We start from the raw sequence: 19931 nt of genomic DNA, 5'->3' as shown, positions 1-19931 counted from the left end.
TACAGGCCGCACTGTCTCGGTTTCTGTCCGTGCTGATATAAACTGCAGCGTCCTGGGTTGTGCGCCCCTCCGCAGCGCTCCCAGTCCTGCCTCCAGGTCGGGGCACGTCTCTGCCCTTTGTGCTTCTAAAACCGCCAGCCGCTCCCAGTTCGCTGGTGCGACCCCACCATTCCAGGTTTCCGCCCCAGGGGCTGCCCTAAAGTCCTTTCCCTGCTGCTACCGGTCTGAGAGTCTGTGCCCGCCCCCAGCGCGCGAGGCTGTCACTCACCGGCAGTGTAGGATCCCCACGGCCAGGCACCCTCCCGCTGCCGTTTATCCCCCAATATCTGCCCGCGGAATCACAGCTCCCCGCCTCGTACCTCAAAACCAACCGCCTGTGATATTCTGCTTGTAGAGATCCAGATCTTCTTACATCTCAGGCTGGTTTCGTGGGTGCTCAGAGTGGTCTGGTAGATATCCAGCTCAGTTCTGGGGACCAGTTGAAATAGGGTCCCCTACTCTTCCACCATCTCTCCCCCCCCTCAATTGCGAATCCAGGCTCCAGCTTTTAGGCAAGTTTCTCTATCTGCTGACAGCATAGCCATCCCCATTCTTCTTTTTTAGACATTCCCCAACCATTTTCAGACATTTACTTTTTCAGAAGAACTTCAGAATTAGTCACGTGGTCCAAAACTACTCTTTTGGGATTGTGATTGGAATAGCTTGAAGCTACCCAGGGACTTGGGGTTGACGTCTTGCAAAACGGAGCCTGCTGGCCGGGTGCTCCTGGCAGCTCTCCAGGCTGTCTGGTGCCGCCCTCTGCTGGGCTGTCTCAGGCCTTCCCACTCGGCTCCTCCACCCAGCCTCTGATTCTGTCCTCTAGAAAGAACAAATTCCTATACATCCTTGGTCTAATTTCTTTCCTTCCCCAGATGACATATGGATTTTAATATGAACTATGAGAACCAAAGCCCAGAGTGGACTTGTAGAATCCCCAGGCCCTGCAGCAGAAGCCGTGGGGAAATACTTTTTTGTGAGGAACGCTTTCTTTGCTCCCCGCAAACCACACCCCATAAGGCAGACACTGAACACAGGTGTGACTGGCCCTGAGTAGCCAGGCTCCAGTTGATACTTTTTTTTAAACAGCTTTATTATTATAGGTTATCATCAACTTCCCTCATTTTAAATGTACAATTAAATGATTTTTTAGTGAATGTAGAGTTGTGCAACCATCACTAAATCCAGTTTGGGAACATTTCTGCCACCCCCAAAAAGACCCCTCATGCCCATGTATGGTCTTCCTCTGGAATGTCACTTTGCCCTGAGCACAACAACATCAGGAGAAGTGAGGGGGAGAGTGGGAGGGTTCCCAAGATCTTCTGCCTGTGAGTCTAGCACCAATGTCCCAACAACATGCAGCGCATGCACATGACTTGCCAGCTATCACCCCTTGCCCCAAGGAGACCTCGTGGGGGCTGCTCCTGAGGGCAGTGGCCATGCTGAGCCCCATCCTAACCCCTTCCAGGTGGATAAAGTTTGAAGAAAAGGTAGAGGAAGGAGGCGAACGCTGGAGCAAGCCCCACGTGTCCACACTGTCGCTGCACAGCCTCTTCGAGCTGCGGACCTGCTTGCAGACGGGGACGGTGCTGCTGGATTTGGACAGCGGCTCCTTACCACAGATCATAGGTGAGGCAGGGACCGCTGGGGCCCCAGAAAGCCATGGCAGCCTTGTGCCCACACCTGGTCTGTGTGACGCCCGCCTGATTCTGCGGACACCAGGCTCTGGGTCTGACACTCCCAAGACAGCGGCACAATGGCTCCAGGTCTGGGGCCCATGTAAAGCTCATTCCCTGAAACGCCATCCTGCAAGGGAGCAAAAAGGAGAGGGGCTTCCTAGCGTTGTCAGAGATAACCTATTGCCATGGCAACCTGTTTCTTGTCAGAGTAAAGGGATCATCATTCATCTTTAGGAAATTAGCTCTCATTTAGTGGAGCGGTGAAGGGAGACCATAAGGCTGGCCTTATTATCCCTAAAACGTTTTGCCAATTTTGTTCTACTACATTCAAATTTGCCACAAGTATTTTGTCCCAAATGCTTTTCTAAAAGGAATTCGTGTTAGGACTAAAACCATCGAACACAGAACTTTTGTGCTTCTTAGGCTACTTCATTGACTTTTCACAATAGTGCCGATAGAGCACAGAATTGTATATACACACACACAGACGCACACGTGTGCACATACCCAAAGGCCTGTGACCTGCTCGTGTTTCCACAGTTTGTGGCAAAGCTGGGACTATTTCCACATCTCCTGCCTCCTTTAGTCACTTTTAATCCCACTGATAATAGATGAAACTGAAGACCCCCACACTCCTGGTCCTTCTGTCCCACATAGATGAGGCATGTCTGTTCCCCACTTAGATGACGTCATTGAGAAGCAAATTGAGGACGGCCTCCTGCGGCCCGAGCTCCGGGAGAGGGTCAGCTATGTCCTCCTGAGGAAACACCGTCACCAAACCAAGAAGCCCATCCACCGCTCCTTGGTTGACATTGGAAAGTCTGTCTCCTCCACCACCAGTGAGTTGGGCCATATGCTGGTGGGCAGTGGGCATGTGGGGGCTGGTGTCAAGTCCCAGGGTCTGGGTGAGCCCACCTTGGTGGCTGGAGAGTCTTGGCAACGTGGAGGCTTCCTGAACTTCATGATCCTGGAGAAATTCTGAGGTTCTGGGGATCCCTCAACCTCCTTCTATGGCAGGCCTGCAGAGACCTCAGCCATACCCCAGTGTTGTCCCCAGCAGCAGAACAGAACTAGTCCTAGGAAGAGAGCTGGTTCTCAGCCTGGGCTGCACATGGCGATCACCTGGGGGTATGAAACATGTCCCAGTGCCTCAGCCTCACCCTGAGAGCTGGATTCAGTTGATCTGGGGGATGGCCTGGGAACAGGGAGTTTAGAAAGCTCCCCAGGAGATTCTCTTGTGTGGTTAGGATTGCAAAATGCTGGTAGAGATGGCATGTATGTGGAAAGAGCTTGAAAGTCTCCCACTGAACCCCCAAGAAGAGCCAAGAGCCTTGGCAGAAAATGAAGCACATCAAGGCGATAGAAGGTTCTGGGTTCATCTCAAGTGTGCCAGGGCTTGTAGATCTGGCAGCTGTGTCACTGTGATTGACAGAGCCTGGGGCCATTAGGGAGAGTGGATTGTTCCAAGCACACATCTCCAACCTGCAACTCTCCACTCTTGATACTGCAGAGTCGAGATGCCCAGACAGTAGCCTTGCTGAACCTGCCAGATAAATGCAGCAATCAGAACAAAGTTGATGAGGTTGCTAAAGAAGGAATCTTAAGGAATCTCTTTAGATGAATTGTTTAAAATGGAAAGTGTTTAGCATATGATAATAACAGCAGGTGTAGAATCAGCACTTAGCATGTTCCGGGCACTATTCTGAGTGCTTCGCATGTATTAACTCACTTCATCTTCACAGTAACCCTGTGGCTAGGTACTCTTCTTGTTATCCGCATTTTACAGATGAGCAGCCTGAGGCACCAAGAGACTAAGTTACTTGCCTAAGATCACACAGCTAGTAAGTGGTGGAGTCAGGGATGAACCCAGCTGTCTACGACACCTGCTGCCTATTTAACAATTGTGTATCTATCTCATTCTCAAGAGTACAAATATTTTCTCTGTAATCTTGTTCAGACTGTTAACTTACTCAAAAGCAAAATATAAAACAACCAAAATAGGCTTTCTTCCAGAAAGGGGAAGAGACACGTCTCAAGGCCCAGCTTTGTTCAGGTGGAATGACTGGAAATGTAAGCCATGCTGACAGCAAGGCTGCTGACGCCAAATCCCTTCTGTTCCTCCTCCCAGATCGCAGCCCGGCCCGGAGCCCAGCGGCTGGTCCGAGCCTCCACCACTCCACCGAGGACCTGAGGATGCGGCAAAGTGCCAGTTACGGCCGGCTGTGTGAGTGTGTTCTCAGCAGCTGCCCGTGGCGGCTGGGGAATGCCAGCTTCCGTAAGCTTTCGTGGGTGGGGGAGATAAAGGCCAGGACCTGTCTAGAATTCCCAGGACAGGCATTGGGAGAAATCTAACCTTCACCCCAAACCCGGGCTGTCTTTGGGGCCTAACTTACTACCCTAAGTGTTTAGGTAACTGCTCTGACAGATGCAACTCTAAATCAAATGCTGGCATAATCAGTACCCAATCCTATGGTGCTAGGCATTTTTGTCTTAGTCTGTACCTTTGTTTCCCCCGGAATGGTCATCAGTCCCGTTTTTGGTAAGAAGTCTTCCTCGAAACTGAATTAGAAACAGGCTAGGGACTTTCCTCTGCCATGCCTGGATGACAGCCTTGTGCACCACGACCATGGGATGCTGGCAGTCACAGCCCCCCCCCCCCGCATCCTGGGAATGGGTGCGGGTACTTGTGAGGTGAACGGTCACAGACAGGGCTTTTCAGGCAGTTCATCGGAGGGAACACACAGGTGAGCTGTGAAGCAAAGAAAAGAGAGAATCTGCAAAATGGAAAGAAAAGAGTGAGAAGAGTATGTTCCTTTAAGTACTTTTACTAAAAGGCCAAGATATGAATAAGTTATGTCAGCTGTGCCCTGACCAGGCCCAACGAATGATTTGGAGGGCAGTGTGGGCCCTGGCCAAGGGCTCAGCTACAGTCTTTTCTCTCTGTTGTTGGTGGCCCCGGGTCCCCAGTCTTCCTGGCCTTGGTTATTCCACATAGGGATGCCAGGAGGCAGCAGGCAACGAATGGCTCTGGGGCGAGCCTGCCTCCCAGTTGTTCATTGTGTCTGAGATCACCGTTATGGCCAACACTGCAGTGAAGGAAGCCTGGAGAAAATGTCCTGTGTGCACACCATCCCACCCCGGGGTGGCCCCTGGAAGGCTCAAAGAGGAGACACGCCTGAGTCTTGGAGAACAAATAGGGGTTTTCCAGGAGCACATGGTAGGGTGGGGGCGACGCAGGAGAGGGGTGTTCCAAACAAAGGAAACGAACAGCAGAAGGAAGGCACTGTGAAGGGGGCAGTTCACTTCATGAGGAGGGCAGGGCCTGAGGGCAAGAGGGTCAAACTGAAGAGGGCCCACATGCCCTGCAAAAGGACCCTCCCTGCCTCTACTGTGAAGGTAATGGGGACCTCTGAGTTTTAAGCAGAGGCAAACCATGATCCCGGTGCATTGAGTTTAAGGTGCCAGGTGGGGCTGCCCAGTGGATTCTGGGGCTCGAGAGAGAGGTATAGAGTGGAGACCCAATCTGGACATCCTCAGCCCAGGGTGGGTATGAAGCAATGGGGGATGGAGGGGGTGAAGCCTCTGCAGGGAGTGAAGGCAAAGCAAGGCCCTGAGCCCAGCAGGTGAGGATCCTGGATACAAGTAAGAAGAAGGGAGCCAAGAGAGGGCAGAGTTCTGGCAGCTAGAGTATGCCACAGGCCACAGAAAGCCAAGAAATAACAGGTCTGAGAATGCCCATTGGATGCGGCTGCTGCTGGGGAATGAGAGCTGACTTTCTCCTCCCTTAACGGGGGAAGGAACCATTGGGCAGTTCAGATAATTTGCCATCACTGTTCTCCCCACAAGAGAGCCCCGCCTTCCTTCCTTCTGCCGGCCAAATCCTTGACCATCTTGCAACACGCACATGGGTCATGGGGGAGTCCAAGTCCAAGCTCAGTGACACCTGGCACCTCACCTGATAATGTGTCTGTGTCCCTCCCCTCCTTCAGGGCCTGGCACAGAGCAGACATCTCGGTCTCTGCCCAAGGGGGCTGGGCAGAGGGGTAGCGAGCAGCAGACTGAGGAGTGAGAAGGGAAGAGAGAGAAGAAGAGGGAGCAGAGGCTAGCTCCAGGGGCTGAGGGATGAGGGGGAGGGGGTCTTGCTTTGGTTATGAAGCCAGGAGAAGCATGTGTAGGGACCAAGGGAAAAGGACCTGCAAGAGCCTGACTTCGCCTTCTTTTCCTTCTCTCCCAGGTCACGCCCAGAGTAGAAGCATGAATGATATTTCTCGCACCCCAAACACAGACCAGGTAGACCCTACACTTGGCTGCAGTGAAGGCCCAGGGCAGAAAGGCGCCTTTGGTTTCAGGGGCAGGGAGGCCCTACAGACAGAACTTCATTCCCATGAGGGAATAGGAGTCCCCAGGAAGGACCCGGGTGGGGGCTCTGGGCTGCCTTGGTGACTAGCCAGCCCATCAGTCAGGTACTGACCAAGCCCCATATGCTGGTGCCATGCCAGGCACTAGGGGGAGTGGGGGACAGAGAAGCATATCAGGTGAGGGGCCAGCCGTCCCTGAGCTTGGGATTTGTTGGACAGAGAAGACCAGCACACAGCTTCACCTCCTCCATGGCCGGACACCCATTGTGGAAGAGCCAACTCCCACCTGCTTGGGCCGCAGGGGGCTGGGGGATGAGGCCTGCTGTCCAGCAAGCCTGGGCTCTCTTGTCTGACGCCTCCGCTCACACTGCAATTGAGCAAAGTTGCCACCCATCAAGGAATGTCTTAGGGATCCAGTCATTGCCTGTTCACTTGGTCCTGGTGTTAACCCATTTTGAGTCTTCTCATCCAGAAATAGGGCAAAGGATTTGGTTATTTCAGTCTCCTGAGAAATGCTTGGAGAATTTAAAGTCAGGCCTTCACAGCAATCTGGATGAGAGCTAAAACCACTGATGAGAGTATCCATGGGCATCTTGTTTCCCCTCTCCCTGACCAGCGGAAAAACAAATTCATGAAGAAGATCCCCAAGGACTCAGAAGCCTCCAACGTGCTCGTGGGCGAGGTGGACTTCCTGGACCAGCCGTTCATCGCCTTCGTGCGTCTCATCCAGTCAGCCATGCTGGGAGGAGTGACTGAGGTGCCTGTCCCCACCAGGTGAGGGCCACTGAAATCTGACCCCCCTCACCTGCCTGAGGGAAACCAGCTGTCCATGTAGTGGGCACAAAGGGCTGTTGGAAACACCCCTAAAATATAGAAGGAAAATCAGTCAATTGCTGGGGAGGGAAATCTGACTAGGAGAGAGTTTTAGAGTTAATTTAAAATAATCATAAAAAAGAAGGAGCTGAGACAGACACCGTTGGCTGGGCTTGGGCAACAAGACAATGGTGAGGATGCTCAAGGGGGAGCTGGTGGAAGCAAAGAAGAGATGTCTTTCCGGAGCAAATACGGGATTCAAAGGAGGGAAGGGACAAGTGTGTGGTCAATTCATGAGTTAAGAATGAATAATGTCCAGGGCCAGAGAATCCCTCTCTTCACCTGCTTCAATTTGTCCTTCTCGCTTCCTCCACCTCCTCCTCCTTCCTCTTCTTTGCAGATTTCTGTTCATACTGCTTGGACCTTCTGGGAGAGCAAAATCCTACAATGAAATTGGCCGTGCCATTGCAACCCTCATGGTAGACGATGTAAGTGGTAACAAGAAGCATGTACTCCTGACTGTCATGGCTCCCGCATCAAGCACTGGGCCTTCATTCACTCACTTATCCAACAGGCCCATTGGAGCACCTACTGTGTTGCCAGGCTTGTGCAGGGCGCTGAGGGTTATGAGAATCAGGGGGCCGTCACTGCCCTTTAGAAGCACCAATCACGGGGGAGGGACAGACCTGTAATTCTGAAGTGAACCACATGCTAACTGTCCTGGCAGCCAAGCGAGGCCTCACACAGGAGAGGGCTTTACACTAAGGATGAGCAGGAGTGAGGTCAACCCTGCAGAAGCCTGAGAGGCAGGCATTCCAAATGAAGGGAAAAGGAGCCAAAGCTTGGAGATGGAGAAGCTGAATAAAAGTGGTTCAGCCTAGGCTCAGTGTAAGAACTTCAAGAGCAGGAGGGGAGCCCGAGATGACATGGAGCCTGGAGGCACAGCCTAGAGCTCTCTCTGTCCCAGGAGTGAATGGGAGCCTAGAAGATGTTCAACACAGGCGGGATCTGTACGTCAGAAAGAACGCCCTGAAGACATCTGGAAGGATGCAGCCTAACCTTCCAAGGATGAGGCACTAGGAAGTTATAATCAGATCTAAAATATCTGAGATTTTGGGACTGGGCTCTGAACAGGTTTTCAAATGAGCTTGCTCCATGTCAAACTGAAAGCAGAAAGGTTAGGTGATTGAGCCAAAGTCCTACAGCTAGGACACGGAGACCTGGCCTTCAGGTCTTCGCCCAAGGCCCGCTGCTCCCCACTGTGCTGAATTTCACCTGCAGGGCTCTGTCCTTCCTTCCCTACAGACAGAGAGTAAGCTGGTAGGAGTAAAGGTTCAGAGGGATTTTCTCTGACACTATACGGGATGTGCTCCCAGGAGGTGGCTAAGAAGCAGACCTCAGCAAGATGTCCCCTTCCTCTTCCCTTGCCAGCTCTTCAGTGACGTGGCCTATAAAGCCCGGAATCGGGAAGACCTGATAGCAGGGATTGATGAGTTTCTGGATGAGGTCATCGTCCTTCCTCCTGGAGAATGGGACCCAAATATCCGAATTGAGCCCCCCAAGAAGGTGCCCTCTGCTGATAAGAGGTGTGTGTGTGGATGGAGAGGTGGCGAGGAGGGAAGTGGTTCAAAGGGAGTTCTGCGTCTGTCCATGGCTTTTCTGGTCAGCATAGACGGGGTTGTGGTATTTCTTCTCCTGGTGTCATTTTATTTCTTAAAAAAGAAAAGAAAAGAAAGCAATATGCTGCATGTGAACATCTGTAACATCTGGGTGACCTGTGCATGGGTACCGTGACATCATCTGCATCTGTCTCTGTCTTTTAAGATATTTCATGTTTTTTGTTGGAGAGGTAAGAGGTGTTCTTGGGACAGTTCTGGAGGGCCTAAGCTCGTCCCAGGATTGGGAGCGCCATCGCCCTCTGCCCCCTTGCTCCTTACAGGAAATCCGTGTTCTCGCTGATGGAGCTAGGCCAGATGAACGGCTCTGCAGGGGGAGGCGGCGGGGCGGCTGCAGGAGGCGGCGGCGGAGGCTCTGGCGGTGGCGGCGGGGCCGGCGGAGGGAGCAGCGGGGATGACGGAGAGATGCCAGCCATGCACGAAATCGGGGAAGAGCTAATCTGGACGGGAAGGTGCCCACCCCAGGCCTGACGGTGACGCCAGCCAACCTTTAGGCTTGTCTCCTTCTCACCCAGCTGCGGGAACCTTCCCCCAGCTCTGCCTGCAGCGCCCCCTCCCGGCCATGGGGTCTGGCCGCTGCACTCTTTTCCTCCCCGCACCTTCAAAACCCCGCTGGATCTGGCGAAAGGGTTGTGGCAGGAGAAGGGAAGTGGGGCCCAGCACTGGAGTGGAGGCACCCGAATTTTCTCTAGACTCTGTTCCTGTATGAGTCTTCTAGGGCTGTCCTAACAAAGTGTCATATTCTAGGTGGCTTAAGCAATAGAAGTTTTCTCTCACAGTTCTGGAGGGTAGAAGTTCCAAATCAAGGCATTGGCAGGGCCAACTCCCTCTGAGACCCTGGGTGGCATCCTTACTTCCCTCTCTCCAGCTTCTGGCGGTGACCGGCCATCCTCAGTGTCCTTAGCTTGCAGCGGTGTGGCTCCAGTCTCTGTGTCTGTCCTCACCTGGTGTTCTCCCCATGTGTCTTCCTGGGGCACTTTCCTCTTCTTCTGAGGACACTAGTCATATTGGATTAAGACCCACCCCCATGACCTCATCTTAACTTGATTACATCAGCAAAGACCCTATTTCCCTATAAGATCACATTCACAGGTACTGGGGTTAGGATTTCAATGTGTCTTTGGGGGTGACACAATTCATAACAGTACCATTTGAATTTTTTTCCCTTTTTTCTTTCTTTAAGAGAGAGAGAGGGTGAGAGACTTTGGGTTGGGTTTCCTTGCTGGCTCTTAGAATAATTCAGGTTTCTCTGAATTTAGGAAAGGACATGGCCCTGCAAAGCTATGTGTAAATTATGATTTTGAGAACGGAGTCATGTTTTATATGCCTTTGGCTCTATGCCAGCCAGTAGTTCCAAATTGGGGGTAGCTTTGCCTGCACCCCCATCCTCCCCCAGGACACATTTGGCAATGTCCAGAGACATTTTTGTGTGCCACAACTAGAGGGGGATGCTGCTGGCATCTAGTGGACAGATGCTACGAGGCACAGGGCAGCCCTACAACAAAGGATTACCCAGCCCGACTTGTCAGTAGTACCAAAGCCGAGAAACCCTGCTCCATGCCAAGCGTTGCCTTAGGAGCTGTGGGGGAATAGTAGACCCAATAAACACTGTCCCTAAACCTGAAATTCCCCACTCAATTGTTCCAGAGAATAAAGAAACCAGTTATAAGATTCAGAACCTGCCCGTGATGAATATCGGATGTCTCTTTCTCCTAAAGTTGGACACACCTGTATTCACCAAGCACAGGCAGATGCCCTGCAGATGATCAGGGACATCTCTGAGGAGGACGTCTAGGACTTCTGTGGACCCCACGATTTCCATTCCCCATGGAATGTTAGGTCTACTCCAGGACATGTCCCCATCAGGCCTCCCCTCTCTCGCATCCAGGCTGTCATGACCACCTTTCCAGTGAGGATGATGCTGACCACAAACTTTCATTCTTGCAAAAAATCCTTCCCTGCCTTTAAATGTTCTGGTAGAAAGGTCCCTCTAGTCAAGTTCCCTTCCTCGCCCCAGATTCTGCAGGCTCCTGTAAATAGCCCTGCCCCTGTGCTGGTGTTTGTGGGGAGAAAGCAGCCCCTGGGCCTGTCTTGAGCAGGTTCTTCGGTGGCCTGCTTCTGGATATCAAGAGGAAGCTGCCCTGGTTCCCAAGTGACTTCTATGACGGCTTCCACATCCAGTCCATCTCTGCCATCCTATTCATCTACCTCGGCTGCATCACCAACGCAATCACCTTTGGTGGGCTTCTGGGGGATGCCACTGACAATTATCAGGTGTGTGTGAGCTGTGGACAGGAGTGCAAACCTCCATAAAATCTGATGCCACCAGGTGGCGGTAAGGAGCTTCATCCCGTAATCCCAAAACCAAGGCTTGGGTTTCATCCACCATAGGGTTCAGACTATCATTTTTAGTAATCCTTTACCCTTCAAAAAATAATAAGCCAATAGTATTAAAAGACCTAAAGCTAAATCATGTTACTAAAGTCCAAATGTAAGGATGACATAAATAGATCAAACTTGTTCAACGTTTATTTTATGTATTAAGTAGTATTAATTGCACTATATGTTTTTTTGTTAATTTTTATTATTGAAGGGTAGTTGACATGCAATGTTATATTAGTTTTCAGATATACAACATAGTGATTTTGGGAGGAGAGGGCCCAAAATAAAAGATGAGCACTGTGGCCTGAGCCCGTGGCTGGATTCTAACCTATGCCAAGAGGCCCCTTCTCCTGCCTCCATTGAGCCTCATACTCTTCATGCCCCCAGGGAGTGATGGAGAGCTTCCTGGGCACTGCCATGGCCGGCGCCTTGTTCTGCCTCTTCTCGGGACAGCCTCTCATCATCCTCAGCAGCACAGGGCCCATCCTCATCTTTGAGAAGCTCCTCTTCGACTTCAGCAAGTAGGTGCCCTTGGTAGCTCCCGGTGCCTGCTCTCACACCTGGGGCAGTATACCAAGGCCAGGATAAGGGAAGAGGCCCAAAAGGGAGGCAGGGGTGAGGAGGCACCAAAGCTGCCTTTATTACCTATGGGAAGGACTGTCAGGTGGTCCCTCCTGACTCCCTCCAGCTACCTGCCTTTAGCCATCCTAGTGCATTTTAGCATAGCTGATAGGGAGACATCAAGGCAAGACAAGAGGAGACAATTCTCACTGATGTGTAAACAGTTATGTCTGGAAGTCAGTGCGGTCTTGAGCTGGAGGTCTGAGGGCTATGCCCTGAACCAGGCAGCTCCTGTCACAACTCTGGGCTCAGTTGCCTCATCTACAACATGAGGCCAGTTAAAGGCCTCCCCCAGCTCTGTCACTCTGATATTCCCTGTTGTTCATTCACCCTGGGTGTTTGTTACCAAATGTGTAAGAATTGAGATGTCTTAGCACCTTCCTGCCACCCCCATGAGATTCTTTCCCAGAATTTATGAAGATGAGACAACCCCACCCAGGAATTGTCCCTGTCCCTAGTCCTCTCACATTTCCTAGGAGGGCATTTGTGCCACAGGAGGGACAGGTGAGCCACTAAGAGTGGGTCTGGGGAGCCAAGCACATACAAGAGCCCTGGGCTCAAGGCCCCTTCCTTCCCTCTGTCTTCCAGAGGCAATGGTCTGGACTACATGGAGTTCCGCCTCTGGATTGGCCTCCACTCAGCCATCCAGTGCCTTATCCTGGTGGCCACAGATGCCAGCTTTATCATCAAGTATATCACCCGCTTCACAGAAGAGGGCTTCTCCACCCTTATCAGCTTCATCTTCATCTATGATGCCATCAAGAAGATGATTGGTGCCTTCAAGTACTACCCCATCAATATGGACTTTAAGCCTGACTCCATCACCACCTACAAATGCGAGTGTGTCGCCCCCGACACAGGTGACCGGTAATCCCAGATGTGCCCTGGGCTCCCACCCACTCACTCTCCCCCCACCACAGCTCTCTACTGAAATGTAGGAGATACCACCATGAGAGGTATCAGCCCCCTTGGGTGGTAACAAGTGACCTGAACACTACCTGGATGTCCATCTGCCAAGGGTGATGTAAAAAGAATTCCTGGGGCGCCCGAGTGGCTCAGTCAGTTAAGCGCTGACTCTTGGTTTTGGCTCAGGTCATGATCTCAGGGTCATAAGATCGAGCCCCGGATCAGGCAGGTGGATCCTGCTTAAGATTCTCTCTCCCCCTCTCCCTCTGCTCCCCACCATCCCTGCTAGTTTGCTCTCTTAAAAAAAAAAAAAAATTCCTGCACTGGGTGGGAGGTTGAATCAACCACTGGTCAACCTGATAATACTTGGTACTGTTCCTGTGGAATTCCTTACTGACCAGAAAAGTGTCATCTGTATAGTTAGGGCTTCCTGTAGTCTCAACCACTGGCCTCCCTTCACAGTCCTCCTCATGCCCTCAGAGCCTTCAGTGGACTGTGCCTGGGGGGGCCAGGATGCTGCAGAGCAGGGACACCCATAAATAGGTAGATCTAGAGAGAGAGAGAGAGACCCATCCATATGTCTCTGAGCACCACCAAGCTGGACTCACAGAGAGCAAATTGAGGTCCAGAGACCACCTAGGGTCACACTGAACCTCAGTTTCCCTAGCTGTGAAAGAGGGATATCAATGCTGGCTCTGCCGGTCTCGTGGAACTCTTGTGAGGCTTTCAAATCTATACCCAGATCGGATTGGAGTTTGACACAAGTAGATTTTATGTTGTTTAGCACTTTAACACATGTTGTTGATAAAAGATTGATCATAAGTCAATCAAAAATATTTACTGTACAGTCACCATGTACTTGCTTTAGACTAGGCCTCATGGAGAGGAAGACGTCCTGACCTTAGGGAGTATAGTTTTGGTTATACCCTCTCTCCCTCTGTCACTGCACTGGTTTTGTAAAGAAGTCTAGACTTAATTTTTTTCTATCATTCATTTAGAGTTATTTCATTAAAATCCAACAATAGGTGAAGCTACTGTTTGTCCCAAGCCAGAACATGTTGGTGCCCAGGGGATGGAAGAGATCCTACCTGCAGGCCCTTTTCATTCTGCCCTGGAGTGAATCTCTCCTCTGTGGCCTGGGCCTCCTCAGGGCACTCCCATTTGCTGCTTGTGCCCACTGGACGGTGGTTTTGTTGCACTGACTGAACACCAATGTTCCCACAAACATGGCTTTTGGAAGTACACGGCCTCGATCTCTTTTAGAGACAGTCCAAATTCTGGGGTCATATGTGGCACTTTGGTCATTCTGAGAATCATCTGTCCACAGGAGAACCAAACATAGACATACCCTAAGAACAGGGGACATAGGAGCATACAAGGTTGGATTTGAGGGCTGTAATAAAATCTACTTGCCTCCAAATAGCGCCCCCTCTGGCCTTGCCCAGGTGCCTGATGTCACCTCATTATTTTGGGTCACTCTATTGCCATGGTTCTCAAAGTGTGGTTCCCAGAAGCAGCCTTAGCACCTCCGGGAACTTGTTAGAAATAAATATTCTTGGGCCTCACCCCACACCTGCTAATCAGAAGCTCTGGGGTAGGGCGAGCTGTACAATAAGAAGCCTTCCAGGTGATTCTGACGCATGCTTAAGTTTGAGAACCATTGCTCTGTTGAACTATTAATTAGTAATACATAGTCATTACTAGCCACTAACCCTGGTCAGATTAGATTTTCAGTTTCTTCACCAAGAGTAAAGAAACTGGAATCAGGACAAGTTAGTTTTGATTAGAATATGAAAGGAAAGTTCTCAACAACAGGAGATAGGGGAGGGGAGAACTAAGTGAGGAGGGTTTCTTTCCCAGTCCCTGGGCCACTTGCTTACAAAATGTTCCACGTTCCTAGCTTTACTGCAAAGCCCAATCTGGCCAAGGCACCCTCTCAGTCTTCCCCACTCTTCATCCTAAGAGCTTGTTGTGTGGGTGCGCTCTTTTTAAATTTAATCTTGTTTCCATTGTAACTGATTTGTATTCTATTTATGGATGCTGCACACACTGATTGGCTGCTTTCAATCCCAAGTGAGTACCACTTTGTAAACACTAGAATTTAAAAATATTTGATACTTGGACCCTTTCTGGAATTTTTCCATGTTATATTTCATCCTTCTTCATCTCAAAGTGACTTTCAGATAACTCTACCCAATATAAAAGAATGGCTAAGCCTAAACAGAAGACATCAAAGGAGTGTCTGGTCTGACAAGCTTGGGCAATGGAAAGGCGCCTGAACTCTCCAGGCTCAAGCGTTAGCTGGGAGTCCTCTAGTGTTTGTGTGGGTAGCCCTGAGTTAGCCTTCTTGCCCACTTTCTCTGCTCTGTTGTTAATTGTGCATCGTGTTCTCTTGGTCAGTGGTGTGAAGTAAGGCAGCAGATGTCCTGATTTCTGTAAGTGAAGCTTTCTTCAGAATAATCATAACAAACCTCTGGTTTGTAGAACTTTTAGGAATATTCTGCCCTGGGTCAAGACTGAATTCCTTAGTCACTCCCAGCCCCAACTGGCCCAGAAGTAGGCAACACGGAGGGGCCCTGTGATCACATCCACCCTGTGACAGCTTGTTGGAAGTTGAGGGAAGCTTCAAGAATAGCCTCTACTTCACTCTGGCTTCCTAACCAACCATGGAGAGCCAGCAGGAGCCAAATGGCTTGCAGTACATTTCAGATTTATTGCCAGCAAACTGGCTAGCTGGCCTCCTCCCTCTCTCCCCAAACCTGCTGCACTGGAGCTACTTAATGGAGAGGGGCCAGGGCGCAATGAGCTGCCCCCACAAGGGAAGCCACTCCTGGGCTCTGAGCAATGGTGGGAGATGGAAAAGCTGGGGGCCTGGTGGGGGCTGAAGGCTCCTAACCCAGCAGCTGCTGACCCATCCCATGTCCTGTGCTCATCCACAGCAAATACAACCATGTTCAATGCTTCAGCCCTGCTGCCACCAAACACCAACACTTCTCTGGTAAGTGTCCTCTCCTCTTACTCAGACATTCGAGGGCTTTTGTCTGTGGGGAGAGTGAGAGAAGTTGGGAAACAGAGACTGGGCTTGCCATTTTATGGCAAGCCAGACTTGTAGAGGTCAGTCCCAGCTACACATCAGGGTCACCCATGGAGCTCTGTAAATGCGTACTTTTATTGTAAGTATATATTGTCAAAACCTCCCCTTTTAAACATGTCTCATCCTATTAAATCCGTGTGTATAAATATCACACACACAGGCTCACACACATGAAGGGGAGGTAGAGGTGAGGAATGGTAAATAGGGCTGCAGAAACAACAGTATAAACCCAGTTTCCCAGCTGGCTTTTTACCCTCTTCCTTGCCTTTCAACCTAGCACCTCCATCTCCCACCTAACAGTGCCACTCCCCAGCCCCAGAAAGGTTATTAATGCTACCCCCCTCGCTGAATCTGATCTGTCCTGTGCGCTCACGAGTCCCTGTCAGTTCTGGTCTGCCCCTCCCCAGAACGATGAGCAGTGGCCCTCAGGAGAGGGGCCCGGCCTGAGTGGCTCCAATGGTGGGAAGTCCAAAAGCAGGAGAAGAGCAGCTCCTGGTGGGCTTTGGGGGAGATCTTTGGACTTTCTGTGTCCCTGAGGTTGCTCCTTTAGACACTCCTGCAGAGGCAGCCAACTGCTCAGCTGGCAACTTAACCTAAGGTCTTTCAAATATCTGGTTTCGAGTGAGGAAGAATGGAATCAGCCAGTGCCTAAGCCTGGATACTTACTATGTGCGAGGTGCTGTGTGCACTCTGAGGGCTAAAAGGACATAAAAAACCAGATGTGGCCCTTGCCTGCCCTCCAACTTGCGTGTGATGTACGTGTGGAGATGAGCATGAAGGCTAATGGGACAGCAGAAGCAGAGTATGCCATGTGCCAAATATAGGCCAAACGTGTCCTTCCAGCCACGGAGACAGGAGGCACCCCACAAGCTGGAGAGGAAAGCCTCAGAGAGAAAGTGGAATGTGGTCTGGCCTTGAAGGTCGGGAAAGTGGGTTCCCTAGAGAGAAGCGCCTTCCAGGCCCAGGGACCAGCACAGACAGAAGGGCAAATAAGGAAAACACAAACCGTGTTCCGAGGACAGGGAGCGGACCAGGCCGGCCGAGACAGCAGGAGGGTGTGGCCCTGCACAGGGGAAGCCCACGAGATGAGCGGGGACAGAGCTGTGGGGCCAGCCTGGTGGGGCAGTGGAGGCATGCAGCCCGGCTGGGGGCAGCCTTACTAGCTTCGGTGACTGAGGGAGGCCCTGACACGCAGCAGATGTCTTGCAAATCTGGATTTCTCTCTTCACATGGTATTTTCTGATCCCGGGCTTTCCCACAGTGTGGCAGTCTCACATTGCCCAGAGGGTGAGCGCAGATCTGGCAAGGCCCCTCAAGGCCTCGGCTCCAGACCCTGCTCAAAGCCACTTCCTCCCCATTCCACTGGTCTGAGCAGACCCAGGGCCAGGCCAGATTCAAAAGGGTGGAGAAATAGACCACTTTTTGATGGGAGAACTGTTGGTGTGACATGGAGGAGTGTGGACACAGGGAGGCACGATTCATTGGAAACCACTGTTATATCGAAGTCCCACACTCCTCTTAATCCAAACATTCACTACACGTGGTTACAAACACCTGTTTACTTCATTTTGCTGGTTCCTGAATATTTACAATAATTTTTTGAAATATATATTAAATTTTATTATAAATTACTCTGCTTTTATTACACTTAGAAACATATGCATGTGAACATATACGTGTGTATACACATGTATGTCTATATATGCACTCATATACATACACTTAGAGATATATATCTATGTGTGTGTATATATATATATATACATACATAGTTGTACATATATAGATATTTCTATATATGTAATTGTTTTGTGTACCCTGGACTTTAAGCATCTAGACACGAAAAGGGGAAGTGACTGACCCAAGAGAGATCTGACAAGGGTCAGGTGTAAGCCCCAATATGTGAAAAGGTGTGCACAGGGGAAGGAAAAGGAAGAATAAATGTGACATACTCCAGGAAAGAGATCCATAGTTGACTGAGCTGGTAGCCAAGCGTGCTGTAGGAGAGGGCATCCCACCCTCTGAGCTGCTTCTCCTCAATAACTCAGCAGTGCAATCTAAAACACATTGAAGAAACACGTGTTCACTCCTGCTCTGCCCAGGGGCCCCGCTGTTTGTTGTTCCTTGACACAGCCTGTCTCCAGGAACATAATTCTGTTGCTGGGCCCCGTGGAGGATGGGAGGGGTGTGTGGGCTGCCTGAGGGACTCTAGGGGCAAGGATACAGCTGACTCCCCAGGAAGGCCCTGACCCTTTCTCTCCTGTGCTTGGTCTCCAAGTACAACCCCCTTAACCTCACAGCACTGGACTGGTCTCTGCTGAGCAAGAAGGAATGTCTGAACTACGGTGGGCAGCTGCTCGGGAATTCCTGTCAGTTCATCCCTGACCTGGCACTCATGTCCTTCATCCTTTTCTTTGGGACGTACTCCATGACCCTGACACTGAAGAAGTTCAAATTCAGCCGCTATTTCCCGACCAAGGTAAGCTTGCCCTGCCCTGAGTATTTTTCTCAATATTTCATAAAGACTAAATAAAAGACTCTTTAGGAGGTTTTGCAGTGTACGAGCTGAGGAAAAAATAGCGTGCTTGCAACACAAATGCATCCTCAAGACAAACTCCCTCTCTTCCTCCCTACTCCCAACCAGAGCGTAGCCAAGTCACCTTTTATGTAAAAGATCTAGAGCAGTGATTGCATCTGAGAATGTCTATTTCCTGAAGGATGAAATATAATTCATATAGTAGGAAATTCTTTTATCACTATTTCCCCCCTTAAATTTCTTACAAATTGCTCTGTTGCCTTCTGGAATTTAGTGTTGCAGAGAAGAATGACACCATGCCACTGCATACCCATCAGATTGGTAAAGATATGAAGGTCTTGGGATACCAAGTGTTGGAGGTGAAAAGCAGGTGGGAGTGTAAATAGGCACAAGCAATTCAGAGAACTGGCACTCTCTGGTAGAGCTAAAGATGGATATGATTTTCCAATGGGCATTTCCACTTCCAGGAATACACCCCAGAGAAATCCTCACATGTGTGCAAGAATATTCACAGAAGCATTGATTCTAAGAGGAAAGCAATGAAAACAAGCTAAGTTGATCTATCGACAGGAGAATGAAGAAACAAATGGGAAACAATCCTACATTAAGCTGCAGTTCATATACATGTGGACTACAACTATATCCACAAGGAAGAATAGCACCAACATAATGTTAGCAAATAAAGCAAATGGCAGAAGGTTACAAATAATATGAAACCATTTATGTAAAATTTTAAAACGTGCAAAACAATGCCATATTTTGTTTAGGGCTATATACCAATTTAGTAAAAGTATTAAGACATGGGAAGAATAAAGTCCAAATTCAGAGCAGTGGATCTCTCTAGAGAGCAGAGACAGGGATGCCACTGGATCACACAGAGGCATCGACTGAATGTGTATATTTTCATTTCTTAAGGTTCAGGGAGTTCACAGCTGTTTATCGTATCCATCTTTATGTTAGGTCAGACCATACGAAATGAAGTGCATTGGACTGTTTTGCCCTACCAAAAAATGGCAAAGTCATATGGTTTAACTTAATAACTTTTTGATCCGGATGCTGGGGATACTGCAGAAAAACAATTGTAAACCTGCACACTGCTTGGCTTACCTGATCACGGTGATATAAAGCTGTTACTGATTTTCAACTTTTAGAATCACGTTACAGATAAACCACAAAAGACATGTGTTGATGGAACACAATGTGAGTGTTCTCAGATTTGACAATGTAAAGATCCACAGGGAACGGTCACAGATGGAACAGGATGGGGAGGGGAGGTGGGGGAAGGGCTGCAGCTAGCCTCACGTGACGGAGCATGTGCGTGGCTGGCAAAGTCAGCAGAAAGAGAGGCTTCACTGTATAACTTGAAAGTACAAAGGAAACCCATAGAAAGAGTTTGAAAATAACTCTCAGGGCACCTGGGTGGCTCAGTCTTTAAGCATCTGCCTTCAGCTCAGGTCATGATCCCAGGGTCCTGGGATCGAGCTCTACATCAGGCTCCCTGCTCCATGGGAAGCCTGCTTCTCCCTCTCCCACTTCCCCTGCTTGTGTTCCCTCTCTTGCTGTGTCTCTCTCTGTTAAATAAATAGATAAAATCTTGAAAAAAAGAAAGAAAGAAAGAAAAAAGAACTCTCAAAGATTGGGACTGAGGAAAGGGCAGGAGGGACAGTGCAAGTAAGTCGAATCTTTATCAGTAGGTCATGCTTTAATTTAGTAAATCGAAATATAAAAGTATAGCATATTAGATAATGACATGGAAGAAATCACCAGAACAACTAAAATCAAGCAGACATAGGGGTACATCCGGAGTGAGGCAAGGTGAGGTGGGGGACT

General features: G+C 49.9%; 1 protein-coding gene across 5 annotated transcripts in view; it reads left to right on the top strand.

Annotated features, from left to right (window-relative positions):
* SLC4A5 (solute carrier family 4 member 5) overlaps positions 1-19931 on the top strand; it is a 103618-nt gene that overhangs the window by 64004 nt on the left and 19683 nt on the right. For all 5 annotated transcript variants that reach the window (XM_081833717.1, XM_031030178.2, XM_081833716.1 and 2 more), the window contains 13 exons: positions 1505-1665; positions 2399-2554; positions 3844-3939; positions 5950-6005; positions 6690-6847; positions 7287-7374; positions 8318-8472; positions 8826-9014; positions 10662-10836; positions 11332-11465; positions 12154-12425; positions 15411-15469; positions 17844-18044. In XM_081833717.1, the coding sequence (XP_081689843.1) occupies positions 1505-1665; positions 2399-2554; positions 3844-3939; positions 5950-6005; positions 6690-6847; positions 7287-7374; positions 8318-8472; positions 8826-9014; positions 10662-10836; positions 11332-11465; positions 12154-12425; positions 15411-15469; positions 17844-18044 (1900 nt within the window). The remainder of the gene's footprint in view (positions 1-1504; positions 1666-2398; positions 2555-3843; positions 3940-5949; positions 6006-6689; positions 6848-7286; positions 7375-8317; positions 8473-8825; positions 9015-10661; positions 10837-11331; positions 11466-12153; positions 12426-15410; positions 15470-17843; positions 18045-19931) is intronic.

Source organism: Leptonychotes weddellii, chromosome 10, assembly GCF_054177405.1.
Source record: "Leptonychotes weddellii isolate Sample4059 chromosome 10, ASM5417740v2, whole genome shotgun sequence".
Classification (NCBI taxonomy): domain Eukaryota; kingdom Metazoa; phylum Chordata; class Mammalia; order Carnivora; family Phocidae; genus Leptonychotes; species Leptonychotes weddellii.
This window is presented reverse-complemented; position numbering and strand designations above follow the sequence as displayed.